At 40.8% G+C, this 15,863-nt stretch overlaps 1 protein-coding gene and 1 non-coding gene across 3 annotated transcripts in view; one reads left to right on the top strand and one right to left on the bottom strand.

Moving 5' to 3' along the window:
- The window catches only part of LOC103182909 (diacylglycerol kinase beta), a 175,823-nt gene that overhangs the window by 149,570 nt on the left and 10,390 nt on the right, over positions 1-15,863 (top strand). For both annotated transcript variants that reach the window (XM_042336191.1, XM_042336192.1), the window contains one exon: positions 4,080-4,281. In XM_042336191.1, the coding sequence (XP_042192125.1) occupies positions 4,080-4,281 (202 nt within the window). The remainder of the gene's footprint in view (positions 1-4,079; positions 4,282-15,863) is intronic.
- On the bottom strand, positions 14,320-14,391 carry trnag-ucc. The gene has a single exon. It is a non-coding gene; the product is annotated as a tRNA-Gly (tRNA).

Here is a 15,863-nt window from a genome sequence, read left to right as displayed (position 1 = left end):
ATCCCGCAGTGGATTGAGTTCAATATCTTTGTCCTCATATTCAAATGCCTCCACAGTTGCGCCCCACTCTACATCTGTGACCTCCTCTAATCACACCGTCTGGATCACTCCCTTGCCTCAGTGAATCCTACCAGCCTCACCTCCAGCAGGCAAGATTTCAGTTATTCTGCCTCTGCTCTCTGGAACTCCATCCCAGAGTGCCTCCAATTCATTTCCTCCCTCACCTCTTTCAAGACACATCTCAAAACGTACCTCTTCGACCTTGCTTTCGGTCATCTTTGTCCTGCCCACCCCCCTTGGCTTCCACCCCCAACTCAGGTGAATATGTTTTGAAACATCCTTATGATGTGTAAGGCACTACATAAATGTAAATTGTGTTGTTTGTCTCCTTTCATCATTTTTCAATGCGGCAATATATCTCAGTAATCTGGGGCCCTTGGAAAATTGAAATGTCACACATTCCTTAAAAATACAATTTAGCTTTGATTATAAAAGCACAGCATCACAACTAGTGGCATTAAGAATTCATTTGGCTGAAAGAGAGATGAGACAGAAAGACAGACAGATGACAAACATATCTTATGATTAACTAATACAGATATATAATAGACAATTTAACCATGCTGCAAATACCAGACAGGTCTATGATTTCCACAATCTTAAAGATCATACCGCAAACCTTCCCCCAACCCACAGACACACCAAAAACTAAATGTCCTGGCATTATTCCAGCCTACCTTGACTCCTCTAATAAAAATTATATTCAGATAAACCCCATCCAGCTGGACTGACGTGTGTGTGTGGGGCGCGGGGGTGGTGTGGGAGAACTTGTCCGGCGAGCCGGAATTTCTAGCTAAATGTAGTTACCAGCATTTTGCGGCACTGGTTTTATTTAATGCACAAATAAATTATCTTCTGCTTGAATCTTCGCTCACCGAGCTGGCCTATACACGGACACTATGAAGGCTAGCAAGGAAGGTGAGGTGGGGAAAGCAATCGCATAAGTTGCTCAGGGTGTTGTTGGGGCTCACTAGGAGAGTTGGAAGGTTACACATGGGCCTGCAGAAGTGTTTTTTTTTAATTTGGGGGTTTCTGGCCCGCTCTGGCTTGGTTTGAATTCCAGATAACCAGAGCCAGGGCTTTACTGTGTATGAAATCCATTCTACCTCATGTTTGTTGAGCTCAAAGTAGTGAAACGAAGAGCCTCCGTATCTCATCGCTCAAACCCCAAAGTTTAATTTTCAATCAATATAGCTCTTTGCTTGAAATGTAGTGGGTATTTACGCTACGAAAGATCAGGTGGGTATGGCGCCAGAAGCCTGACTCAAACGTACATCTCCCTGCTGTTGACCCTGCGTGGAATTTGATAAATCCTAATCTCCAGAGGTTAAGAACCTTACCAGTACATTAAATCTGACATAAATCGTATCAGTTGGGACCATACATTTAATATGACTTTTGCAAAGTATGAGTATGTCAAACTTGCAGAGAATATAAACTCTTGAACGGGACTTAGATAGACAAGAAACAATAATAATACGTGCATTTGATATCATGCCTTATTACGTCTTCGAGACATCTCAACCTCTTCACAGAATATACTGTAAAGTGAATTGACTGTATATTTTGTGGGCGAAATGTGACAGCCAATTGTGCACGGCAGTGTCCCACAAACAGGCAATTATATGATTTATACAGATCATGCAATTATATGATTTATACAGATCATGCTTGTGTAAGTTTTACTGTGGTATTGCAGTTTGAATCACATGAACAAAGGTCTGTAGGATGGAAACTCCCAGCACAACCTCTAGTTATCCGCACCAAGTGCAAGAACTGCTCACAAGGAAGATTATGCTCGATCATTAATGATTGACATGAGCACATGACCTTCAGCTCAATATATCCTCCTCCTTGTGAATCCCCTTATCTTCTCAATCCTTAAAAGAGATGGTTTCATTATCCATTTTATCCTGAGATTACACCATAGCAGGTTCGTGCTCACATTTCCAGCTCTGCTTGACCAAGGATGATTATGGTCTCTTGCAGATACTAATCTAGGGTCACTTTGTGGTGATCGTGTGTGTTGCCACCCTTTGAATCGAGTATTGACTGACCTCTTGTCGACCTCTTTGTATCTTGAGATAGTCACATAATAGTTTAGTTACACAGTGCATCTATAGATAGTGATAAGAAATGAATCAAGTTGGTTGGTATGGTTAACTTAATATTAGCTTAGAGCAAATTCAACAACTGTGGATATGTCCAGTGAAAGACCTATTTACTCCTCATTTGGTTTACATCCTAAAGTGGTAGTGGAAAGCTTTTCATTATTCCCATCTTTAAAAGGTGTTGTTCTACACACCCAAATTAATTGGTCATTTAAAATTCGTGATAGTTTGGGTCCCTTTTAATACAAATGACTGCCACATTTGCCTGAAAAGTCAGTCACTACATGCAACTGTAACTAACTTTGAGGCACTTTGTTTTTAGGTGCAATGAAAATGTAAACTAAAAAAGTGGAATTTGTGAGCTGAGAAGGCAGAAATAAGGAACCTGTTCCCCTCCACCTCTCCCTGTCCCTGTCTAAAACTCTCAGTTTTTCATTCGCCCAAAAAATAGTCATTTTATAGTCCACTTAACAGTATTTCCTGTGAATCATGCTTTGGAACAGGCAGATGTGAAAGGTGTTATATGTAAGAATTATTATTGTTATTAATAAAAATAATAAGTGAAAAGAACACCCAGGGTGTATAGCATGCTGTGATCTTCAATCCTTTTGAGTGGCTATCTGCTAAATGCTCACCTTAGCATTCCTTATTAACCCAAAAACACACAGTCACTCCACTTTGCAGTATATCCTGTGAAGCGCTTTGAGACAGCCTCCTGACGTGAAAAGCTTTATATCAATTGCAAGGATTGTAATTATTATTATTATTGCGACAGGCCTGAAACTGGGAACTCACAAGGATCTGAAATGCAGAATTGTTTGTTAAGGAATCTCGTTTGCCTGCAAAATATAAAATAGTTACACTTCACAGTACATCCTGTGAAGCGCTTTGATGTACCCTCTCAACATGAAAGGCTCTGTATAAAATGCAAGGATTCTTTTATTTATTACAAATTCCAACCAAACCATTGTTGCTCTGTTTCAAAGGAAGATTGCATTGGATCAAAGATTGGTGTGATGTACTTCCATTTACCAGAATTAGTACCTATCTGCATTACTTAGATTCTTTATTAAAGAATTTCATTAGAAATCATGCTTAGAGCCCACTGTGCAGAAGATCACAGTAACACAACTAATTCCATGCATTGACCTGCTAATTCTCAGCACCAGCACAGACTGAATAATTATTATTTTGCTTAAAGTGTTTTGGTAAAATGCAAGCCTTCAGAAGGATAAAATAAAAATAATCCTTGTATGTGATATAGCGCTTTATAAAGCCAAATGTCTCAAAAGTGCATCAGAGTTTTTCTGTAAAGTGTATTTAGTATCCATTACAGGCGGAAGGCACCTCGATTTAATGTTTCATTTGAAGTATGTCACCTCTAACAATGCTGCACTCCCCTAGCACTGCATTGGAGTGTCAACAACAACCAACAACTTGTATTGGCGTATCAGCATAGACTCTGAACTCATAGTGGTACTAAATGAGCCAAGCTGACACAAAATGTTAGTGAGTGTTCCACCCTTGTTGCACTACTATTTATCTCAATGATTGCTTGTGGCGCTGTTATTTATTTCAGTGATTGTTCGTTGCCAGTATTTGGGTCACAATGAATGCCTTATCTAACAGGACTGTATTGCTCAAGTGTGCATATGTGAAGCTGAATGGGATTAACCTCAGCTCAGTTCAGATCTCAAGGGTGAGCATACCATTTTTCTTCCTCAGTGTGGATGAAGGCCAGATAATGAAGACAACATGAGCCATTATCCAGCTGTTCTGTTGAAAACCCAGATTGTTTAACAGACTGAAACTATATGACTGAGCTGATCCTGTACTTGCCCTTTCATTTTGCAAGGTTCTTGGTCGAGTTTAGGTAAATAAATATTTTTTGTCATCATCTTTTCTCAGTGTGATGGAATTGTACTGGACCTGAGCAACACAGCTTTGGAAGGAATCGCGATCCTCAACATCCCGAGCATGCACGGAGGCTCCAACCTTTGGGGCGAAACCAAGAAAAGGCGGAACTATAACCGCATGAGTAAAAAAGTTCCAGAGAAACTCTTTACCACGACAGTGACAGATGTGAAGGAGCTCAAGTTCTGTGGGCAAGGTAGGATACACGCTTTTGAACTCATAGGGTTGTGTTGGTGAGACCATTGGAGAGGAAAGGAAACTTTGAAACAGGGATAAAATACATTGCATGAGACTGCCAATGCCACCAGAGGCAGGGGAAGAATCGTTAGGCCTTTCTTCACTGATTGATAAAGCCCCAGAGCAGGGTACACAGTGGCTCTGGAGACACCAACACCACTTTTGAACACCCTTTTGGCATAAGCACTACAATGTAACTGGCTTGGTGGAGTCACATTTGGGAGACAGATCTGTCCATGTTAGGTAGCTCTATTTGCATCCTGTTGTTATTCCACCGAATGTACAAATAAGATTGTTGTCTTAGAAATGCAAAGAGCCAATAGGAATATTAAATAACGACTCAACTCCTGGGGAAAAAAGACCAGATATATGCATTTCTTTTAAGATCTGAGAATGTGCCTTGGGTAACTAAGCTGAAGTGCTATCAGAAAGATTGAACAGATCTTTGATATGCATGTCTTTCTTTGACATGAATATTTTTTCCATTAGCATGCACTAGTGATGCAAATCAAACATGAGTGCCAGAGAAAAAAAAACCTTACATAGGACTTGTGGAGTAACTGCAGTGATTCATTGATATAAGAACCTTTCGGATTTATTAAAATCGGCATTGACACCAAGACAACAGACCTGGTTCTGCTCCTCTCTACGTCGTGAGTTAGGTGATCTCAGTCAAAGCAGCAATAAGAAGGTTACAATACACTCTGGATCCCTAAATTAGGGAGAGGAATAAATCCCTAGAGTTCCCTTTCCTGGTTGATGAATCAGTTACTGGAAGGCACCAACTTAAAATAGTTTTTTTTTACACATTATTGTTTTTACACATTATTTTTACACACAGTAGTTAAGATATGCAATGCCCTAACAGGTACTGTGGTTAAGGCAGAATCCATATTGGCTTTCAAAAGGGAACTAGATAAATGCTGAAAAAGGAGTCAGCTGTTGGGGTTTGGGGAAAGGGCAGGTATGTGGGATTGAAAAGGTTGTTCTTAAAGGAGCTAGCACAGATACGATGAGCCAAGTGGGCTTCTTCTATGCTGTTCTATGGTTCTCATAGCTATCTAGTAAATGCTGCTCTAAGTGTCTATACTGACATTGGTTAAGAACCCAATGGTTGAGCACTTTTTCCCTTCCCTGATCAGGCTCATTTATGATACCCTTTTCCTCCATCCTCACACACAGCATTGTGCTTTTGATCCGTCATTAGTAGCTTCTGATATTACCGTGGCCTGAATCAATCTACCCCACCACGATCGGGTGAATTTTATTGCTATTTGCATACAATCCAGTCAATCAGACGCAAAGGATTTGCAATGCTTGGCACAGCCTTTCATGTGAAGCAAAGACTACAAAGCCTGACGTTTATTGCAGCGGAGCCCTTTGAAGCAGCGTTTAACCTACCTGAGAAAGTCATCGAAAGAAGTGGAAATTATGGGAAGTGTCTCATTTGTTTCCTTTATTTTTTTTGGAACCATTGTGTCCTCTCTATATTTGACTTCCTTTCTGCTTGCTGCTGGTTTCTTTGTGAAAGTTAGGCCTGTGCTTTTGAAGAGCACACAACTAGGCAGAACGTAAATCCAGCACATATCAAAGGCAAACTGCCCTCAGCTCAGCAACTTGGATTAGCCTGATAGCTAAGCACTGTTTCCTCATGACAGCTTTTAAAATTCGTATCTACTTAATAGAGGTTTTCTGTTTGCAGCTGTATGTTTTGTGCATTGCAGGTTAACTGCAGCTGTTTTATTCTCCTTCTTTCCCTCCACAATGCTTTACTACTGGAAATTAAGGCATAACAGCAGTAAAGCAGTTGTGGAGCGGGGGCTGATGTGTATCCCCCACTCCTCATCCCATTGCTGGGCTTGTTTAAGCTTCATCTTCAGATCGCTAACCAGGGAGCCCTGCTGGTAGATGCATTCAACTCCCACGTTGAATGGCTGGCTGACACTTGCTGTCTAATATCGTTTATCACCTTACTGTTCTGCAGTCTTGATATATGTCGTGAAAGAGACGCTGTCACATGTCAGGCCTTGGCCGCGGCCTCCACACTATGGGAGATGACGTACAATGAACGTCTTTCTGCACACGAACATTTTGGCGTGATCAGGTTAGCTCTTTCAGAGAGCCAGCACAGCGGGCCGAATGGTCTGCTCCACACAGTCTGTTGTCAAGACTCTTGCACGAAAATGCTTTTAGAATTTGTTTTACAATTTCCACGACCCAAATAGTGTCAACATCAGTCAGGAGATGTGCTCGAAAAGCAGGCGACTTTATAGGTAAAGAATAAAGGAAACGAATGGGACACTTCCCATAATTTCCACTTCCGTCGATGACTTTCGCAGGTAGGCTAAATAAATGTAGCCTCAAAGGCTCCACTGCACTAAACATCAGGCTTTTTAGTCTTCCCTGGTTCTTCTTACGATTGTACTGCCATTATATGGCTAGCAGAGACAACAAAACAAAACTCTAATATTGTTCCTTCAGTGAGAACTGATAGAAGGGATCTAAGATCAGAGGTGAAGAATGGCCACAGTACTGAAGATCCATTCCTGCCCTTGAAATCATACCCCCTGTCACAAGCCTTTGCCTTCAACAGAGGAAAGAATTGGAGGAAGATAATAATTGAAAAAAACAAATTAATTGGAACAAGATAATTTTTTTAAAAAAAAACAAATGCACGGAGTCAACAGCCACGCTGTGTTGTGGAACCACAGCTTTTAACTTCTTTTTAAAAAAAAAGAAATCCTGGAGTTGTTTCTGTGAATGCATCAAATCTGAGTCATCATGATGTTCCACCGGTAATGCAGTTGGAAACCCAGCTTGGCCCGAGACCATGACAGATACCCAGAACTGGCTCAGTGGCTGGAAACCCACCCCCCACCTTCCCCACTCTCCCCCTCTCCCATTTCTCCATTCATGCCACGTTTTGCCTTTGCAGCTTTCTTCAGAACCGTCTTGAACAGAATGAGTCCCAAAAGCAGTTGACATTCAGGATCCTTGTCCTCCTATTCAGCTTCGCCGCACCCTATCTTCCTGCAACTCTGCCCGCCCCGCCCGGTTATTCCGCTTAACAAACTGCTTTGTGTTCCCCACCCGATCTGCCCCACTATCGGTGGGTGAGCTTTTGACGATTCTACCCTCACTTTCTGGAACTCGCCCCTTCTCTCCCCTGTTAAATACTGCTAAAGCCTCCCTTAAGACCTATCTCTTCAATCATGCTTCATCTTTCTTCCTCCACTCTCCCACCCCATCCTCCTCAGTTCCCCTTGCCTAGTCAGCTGTGTGAAGTGCTTTGAGATATCCTCCCGACATGAAAGGCACCTTATAAATGTAAATTGTTATTGTTGAAATACCCTGAGGCTGTGAAGATCCTGTGGCTTTGTCTTTTTTCCCCGCTACGTGCTTGATGCAAAGCAGCAATGCAATTTCCAGTTCCTACCCTTGCATCTACAAGTGTTTTTATGCTGACCAAATACAAGAGGGGAGAGAAAGTGAAAGGTCTGGATCATTAATAAAGTAACCTGCACGCTTCAATCACCTTGTGGTTGATGCCTCTCGATCAAATGGGTATTGTACCTTCCATGCTCGATCTATTAAGTTGCAGCTGCAGATAAGCCTCTCCTTCCCTTCCCCCACTCTTTAATGTGTTTAGCCACCTGCCTCCATCTCTAGCAACAAGTTCCTCCTGAAGTGTGCGCTACCAAACAGCCTCTGGTCCCTTCGTCACAGGTGGATGGGTTTGGGAGTCTCTGGGGCAGCTGGGCAGCTATCACGCTATAGTCAGTTTCACCCATAAGTAAAACATAGGATTAGGCCATTCAGTCTGTTGATCTTCTCTGATAAGATGGCAACTAATTAAGGTTATAGCAACTCTTTAATTTCCCTTCCATGTCTTTTCTGTATATCCCTTAATATCCTCACTTATCAAGTATCTCTCCATCTCTCTCTTGATCACCTATACCTGCATCTGTGGCCTTCTGAGACAGTTTATGTTATTTCATTTGTTCCAGTCTTTTGCCACTTCAGTAGTAGGCAATTGGTAGAAAGCAACCCTCACCTTTGCATTGTGCCTGCTTTTGCAGCAGTTCCTGAACCATTCACAAAGCATGAGCAATCATACGTTATCAGAGAAGAAGTGCTTATTCCTTCAAGCAGGTAAATAGAAAAGTACCATATATGTACGATACAATGAAAATGAATAGCCTCCATGCAAAAAAAAATCTTAACAATTTATTAAGGGGTCTGCGGAGTGAGTGAATCATTCAAACGGATCAATTGTGCCATTCAAACCTGAAACTGTTTCAGATGGTTCTGAGCCCACGGCAAGCTGACGTCAAATTGGTCAGTGCCCAATAGAGTCCATTGTAAAATCCCCGACTAAATCAGTGCAAACAGAAATGTAGGTGAAGATCTTCTGGAGATCTGAAGGACTCTGTGTTGCCATGGTTTCTGAGTCTCCACAATTAGTTGTTTTGTGATTTGGCGTGATCCTGAGATTGTATTGCTTCCTGTTTAATGTTGTACATACAGTAGGTCTATTAGTGTTCAAGCTGATAAAATAATACCTTATTTTGGTTTAGCGATATAACGAGGCCAAGGGGCCCTGGTTCAAGAATAGTTTAGGGGGCCCCCTTCCTGATATTGAATTTTTTTAAATCTTTCCCATCTCTGCGATCAGCAGCTTCCTAACATGAAATGCAGGAAGTCATCAGAAAAGGCTTAGGTGAATCTCCAAATTAATAAAAACAACAATAAATTACATTCATATAGCCATCCCTTTCACGTTGAGATGACGTCCCAAAGCGAGGAAAAAAGTCTGAGCTTTAGGAGATGGGAAAGTATTTCCGAAACGGCTCAAATATTTTTTGGGGGGGCTGCAGGTATGTTTCCGCCCTCCCACAATATTCTGCCTCCAATGGGTTGAGCCCCCATAAGGTCATGAATACTGGTGTAAACTTACACCACTTACACCAATGTAGTTATGCCATTGTTTCGATTATTTTGTGCTGCCAACTTTCCTGCAGTTTCTTGTCCTCCCATCAAGTGGAGTCCTGTAGCTCAGTGGTTAGAGCACTCGCTTTGCAAGCGAGAGACCTGAGTTCAATTCCAGGCAGAGGGCGAAACCTTGGGCAAGTTTCCTTACTCCACACAGAGCCTAATAATAATCCCTCCAAAACCAAAAACAATAATAAATTGGTCATTTTCAATCCACGACTGTTTGTGGGACATTGCTGTGCGCAATTGGCTGCCGCGTTCGCCCACAAATATACAGTCAATTCACTTTACAGTATATTCTGTGAAGCGCTTTGGGACGTCCTCCCGACGTGAAAAGCGCTATATCAAATGCAAGGATTATTATTATTATTATTAAGATTTTCGACCCCTTTTTTTCAGCAACAGCTTGCATTTATATAGCGCCCTTCACGCAGGGTAGCATCCCGGAGCGCTTTCCATCTACGGCACACATTGCCACTGGAGCCCACTAATCTCTCTCCCAAAGTGGCCGTTATTCATGTGCGAAGCTGTGCAGCAATCAAAAAGTTAATTTTGGCTGCATTGTTTTCTCCTTGCTGTCTCAGAGGCACTGTGGGGTGGAATGTAGTTCCCAAGTGGGATTTTCTCCATTGGAAGTACATACAGCCAAGGTCAGGAACTTTTACCAACCAGTAGAAATTAATGTCTCTGTAATCTACATGGTGAGGTCCATATATGAACCATTAGGGGAACCATATGTCATTAATCCTCAATTCCAATGTACGGCTTTGCAAATTTGACTATCGAGTTTTAATTGCATGTTCTGGGCACGGGTCCTTGTCGAAATAGTTAGGAATTGGAAATATAATGTTCTCTGTTATTAGTCTCACTGTAGCCATGGTATTCTTCTCTTTAATATGTGTTGCACGAGTCAAATGTCACTGAGAGTTAGTATCTCTATGTCATTAAGGGAGTCCACCTGCTCGTACAGAGAAAGATTTGACTAAGGAGCTGTCTCTTGGGAACATGGCAACAGACCTCGCAAATCATCTGACAAACTCTGAGCTTAGATTGTTACATTAGGTTCTACATAACGCAACTATTAATGAGGCCTCGGGGTGCGTGGATTGTTTCATCAAGAGACAATGCTATCTGTAAACCATTCTCCAAGGCTCGTAATATTAAAATATGATGAATACTAATGGATTGCCTCTCATGCACTTCCATTACAAGCTATAAATTCTTGCATTATTAAGGGAGCGTAGTGTGATAATTATGAACAATGAATTTGCTAGCTTTAAAAGGACCCTCCTACAACCAGCATGACCGAAGAGACATCTATTTATGCATAAAAACACAATAACAATCACATTGCCTATGTTGCTATTTTAAATACGGGCAATTTAATAAAATGTATTATCTGGTGCGAGTGTGAATACGTTGAAGTTTCCTTTCCATTGATATCAATTACAATTCCTGCAATTGCTTGTATTGTGGTTATAGTTTCTACGTTGTGTCTGTTGCAACTCGTGAAAGCTTTGTCGGCGCAGGATAACTTCCTTCTTGCTGCTGGGTGATCTTTTGCTCATTTGCACATCCATTGATACTGAAATGAATGCATTAGTGGGCATCTGCTCCATCAGGAAAGGAGCAATCATTAAAATATAGTGCTGTATTCGTCGTGGTTATTATATCATAACCACAGACCTGCAACAGCTAGGTGGTAATTGACTTTGTATATTTTGGCCTTGATAATGTGCTTGGGAATAAAATATTTATGACTTGGTGGGAAAATATATTTCCAAAGTAGGTTAGCAACTGGAATGTACAATCTCCAGACTTGTGCAAAATGATAGTGTTCATTAATGGTCAACTGAGTAATTGCAATGAAGTTCAGCTTTTGATTATAGACCAGGAAATGTTTCCAGAGTTAATTGTTCATTATGTGTACAATACAGTACAGAGCACACATGTGTTCAGTGAAATAGGTGGGAAAGTTCAGGCGACACTGTAATTGCAGAATAATTGCCATCCAGATGATTGGAGAGAAACCTCCATCTCAGTCTAGATCTATTTCAGAGCATCTAGAATTTGACAAATTCTTAAATACGGCCTGAATTTTGAACCCAGTTTTCTGTAAGTTCTATTAAGAACTTTCAGAAAACTGATCTCAAAGATAAGACTGAATTCAACCAGTTTCTGGATGTTCTGAAATGCTACATTAATAGAGTAAATCTAGACCCAGTAGAAATTCTCCCCACTAATTACTTAAATTCTACTTAGAAATTTTAAATAGGAAGCTACTGAAGCTAAGTGACTCAAATTGTGCCAATTCACCATTTATTCCCAGTCTTAACTCTTTTAAATTTTGGTGCACTTAATTAAGAGAAGGGAGTTTCTCCCAGTGTCCTGGCCAAAATTACCCCAAATAAAATCGGTCACTCACTCCATGGCTGGTTGTGAGACATTGCTATACGCAACTGGCTGCCGCATCGTTTCGCTCACAAAATACACAATCAATTCTCTTTACAGTATATCCTGTGAAGTACTTTGAAATGTCTCGACGACGTGAAAGACACTATATCAAATGCAAGGATTATTATTTTTATATACTGTGGGCTGTAACATCCTTTACATGTTAATACTGTGTTACATGCCAATCACTATATGTTATACAGGAAATAAAATCTGTTACCTTATCATAGAATCATAGAATTATACGTACAGAAGGAAACCATTTGGCCCACCGTGTCCGTGCTAGCTCTTTGAAAGAGCTGTCCAAATTAATCCCACTCCTCCGCTCTCTCCCCTTAGCACTGTAAATTTGTCCTCCCCAAATATCTATCTACTTTTCTCTTGAAAGTTGTTATCGAATCGGCTTCCACCACCTTCATGTTTGTAGAGAGAGGGAGATGAATGTGATAAATGGTGTGATGCAGTAGTATTTGGTTTCTTTTCATTTGTTTGAAAAATCTCCTAAATTTTCTAATTTCCTTGAGTCGACAGAAACCTCTCGTTGGAAATGATCAGTGTAGTAATTTGTAGAGCACTAAAATGTAGATAATATAGATTCATACAAAACGTTTCACATTAATTGTCTCAGAGGATAAAAACATGGGGGGCTATTTTGTTCCATGTGGGATATTCATTGCCGGGGCAAGTGCTATTCTGCTTCATTTTGCAAATTTGTCCCTGTGCAGTTTTAAATAATTGATACAATTTGAGCTTATAAATTACATTATAATTCCAACATAATTAAAATTTAAAAATTGCAATGAACTTGTTTATAATCGCCACAAGAACACGTTCGGAAAACATAATGAGCAAGTAGAGTAGCACTTATATTAGCCAGAGCAACAAACTGACCCCCTGACTAACATGTTGGGTGCAGGGATGCAAATCAGTTCTTTAACTCCAAGCAAAAGCTTTTTCTCTTTTGGGTGTTTTTATGATCTTGGCGCGGTGTGTGTGCAGGCTGATACAAACCCTTCCCAGCACTGTAACACCCCTTCATCGTAAGAGCACTGAGGGAAAGCAAAAGAGGTCTGGGAATTGGATTCGTGACTGAAGGCCCATGCAATTAAAATTGGGAGCCACCCCACTTAATAATGGAGAGAAGGAAGCCCATTTTACCAGGATCATAGTCATTCCTTTTCTTATGTAGAGATCCACATGTTGCCTACAGTTGGGAATCTCACTCCACAGCCCTCCAGGAATGGTGAACTGAATGATAACCCTTGCATTTGATATAGCACCTTATCATGTCGTTGAGACGTTTCAAAGTGCTTAAAGTAAAGGTAGAAATTGACCGAATTTAACCAGAGCAGTATCAAGTCTGAATCGGCTACTTTAAGCTCTGAGTGGACTAGAGTGACTGAAAATCAATACTGTGCATTAGACTCGAAGAGTTCAATATGCCAAGTCCCTGGCTCATGTCCATTTGCATCCTCACCTGGATTCCTAAAAACACATCAAAGGACATTGGGAGTTGCTGTTATGTTTTCTTCTCTTTCCTGTTGGTGAAACTTGTGTGCAGTGGTTTTATGAATGGGGAGATGGTTCCTCTCAAGTGCTCATAGCTTTGCTCGGGCTGCAGGTCCGACCATAAATGAGTCATTTATAGTCACAAGAGCAAGCTGAATCAATGTTTGATTTGGCTCCTGTTTGCTGCTTTGAAACCTATGGCGAGCACCTGACAAACAAAACCTGCACTATTTTATTCGACAGCTGGAGACTAAGCTTGGGCTAAACTTTCCCGTTATTGGAAACATTGTGGGCAAACTCAAAGGTCCGATCTGGCCAAAATCTACAGCTGACACCAGGCTGACCACCTCGGGCCCATCTCAAATTTTCTATTGCCACCGAAAGGCTTTTCAGGAGATTTATTTCTTCCCTGGGATGTTCTGTGCTTTAGTATCAAACCGTTCGGGTAATTTTTTTTCGTTTTGATCAAGTTTTCTGCATGTGAGCATGCCTTCACAGTTGATCCTCAGACTCACTTTAAATCGCCTTCCTCTTCAACCCTGCCTCTTGTAATCTGTCCATTAATAATCTTGTAATGGATTATTGGCTGCTGTGCCAAGGTGTCAGTTGGTTTCCTAAAGTCACTTTGGATTTATCTGGAAAAAAAAATTAGTGGCTACTTACAAATGCAGTAAATGCTACGTGAAACATATTCAGGTGTTATAAACGCCATAAAAATGCAAATTGTTTATTACTTTCTAACTACAGGACGAAATGTTGGGTAAGTTTCCTTACTTCACATGTCTCTGTTTACCAACAGTAATAATAATAATAATCCTTGCATTTGATATAGCGCTTTTCATGTCTTCTAGACGTCTCAAAGCACTTCACAGAATATACTGTAAAGTCAATTCACTGTATATTTGTGGACGAAACGCAGCAGCCAATTGTGCACAGCAGTGTCCCACAAACAGTTATGGATTGAAGTGACCAAATTATTATTGTTTTTTTTTCTTGAGGGATTATTATCAGGCGTGTGGAATAATGAAATTTGCCCAAGGTTTCGCCCTGCTGGGAATCAAACCCAGGTCTCTCGCTTGGAAGGCGAGTGCTCTAACCACTTAGCTACAGGACTTAACCACTAAATCTTGAAAAAGGGAGAAAATGGTCTGGTGGACAAACTTAAAATTATCAATGCCAATGGAGGCGATGTATTTTAAAAGCATAAATCACTATTGTATTGAAAAGAGGTTTCATTCTGCTGCACACAGAGTAGATTCTAGCTTTAGAAAAAAATCTGCATGTTTCATAAGGGTCAAATATTTGAATAGTCATCTTCAATTTAAGGTTTGTTCTCAGGTAAAAAACATGAACCAACAATGGTCAACATTAAGGCTGGTCTTAAGAGTGGAAATCACTTTTTCCAAGTTTTAAATATTGAGGACACGAACAGATTGGGCTTAACGCAGATTGAGACCACTCAGGATATTTTTTTTAATAGTAAAGCAGTAAGTTAACAATATAGCTCAGAAATTGAACGAGATAGTGGCTCTCTGCAACATTAGGATTTACGTTGGCTTCCCTTCTGGCTTGGTGACCGATTGGCTCAACTTCGCAGCAAGGTCATCTAGATCATAGGCATCGTTGCCCGTCAATTTGAGCCCTCCTAGTTTATCGGAAAGGATTTTTAAGGAGCTTGCATATACCATCCTGGCCTGAATGGATGCTAACTCAGGAACTCAAAAGACTAATATCAGGTCTTGTTTCTTTGACTCCTTATTTTCAGAGGATACATCGAAAAGTACGTAGGAACCCGGTTGTTAGTCGATTGTCGGATTGCTTTTCCGGAGATAATAATCACTTAAAAAAAAACAATAATAATTTGGTCACTCAATCCATGACTGTTTGTGTGACTCTGCTGTGTGCAATTGGCTGCCTCGTTTCGCCCACAAAGTGCACAGTCAATTCACTTCACAATATATTCTGTGAAGCGCTTTGAGACATCTAGAAGACATGAAAAGCGCTATATCAAATGCAAGGATTATTATTATTTTATTGTTACGCTAGGCGCAGGAATGTTTGAACTTGCAGGAGCCTGTCAGCCTGGTGGTTCCCATGTTTCTCCATTCCCATGTTTTCTCCTTCCCTTCTCCTGGCGAAACTACTGCAAAGGTTTATAGCACAAATTACAGTGTTTTCTGTAGCAATAATTCTTGCCTTTGTTACTGCACCTCTAACTTCTCAAAGAATTTCACAGGTAATTACTGTCAAGTGTAGTGACTGTGTAGATTTCTACACTGTGTACAAATTGGCAAATTGGCAGCCAATTTGCACATTGAAAGTGGCGCGACAAGCCATGAAGTGAATAACAATTCATCTGGAAGCTTGTTGCCCAGAGCACCGCACCTTTCTCTTCGAATTGGCATCTTGGGATCTTTAATGTCTTCAACAGACAGATAAGACCTCGGTTTTAATGTCTTATCTGAAGGACTGTGCTTACGACATTGTAACGCTTCCCCCAAATACTGCACTGGAGCGTCAGTTTACACTGCAAGCTCCAAGTCCTGACCTGGGGGCTTGAATCCACAACCTTGTGACTCAGAAGAA

Source organism: Callorhinchus milii, unplaced genomic scaffold (assembly GCF_018977255.1).
Source record: "Callorhinchus milii isolate IMCB2004 unplaced genomic scaffold, IMCB_Cmil_1.0 Scaffold6, whole genome shotgun sequence".
In the NCBI taxonomy this organism is placed as follows: domain Eukaryota; kingdom Metazoa; phylum Chordata; class Chondrichthyes; order Chimaeriformes; family Callorhinchidae; genus Callorhinchus; species Callorhinchus milii.
The sequence above is the reverse complement of the archived record's forward strand: the minus strand, read 5'-3'. Positions and strand labels throughout refer to the sequence as shown.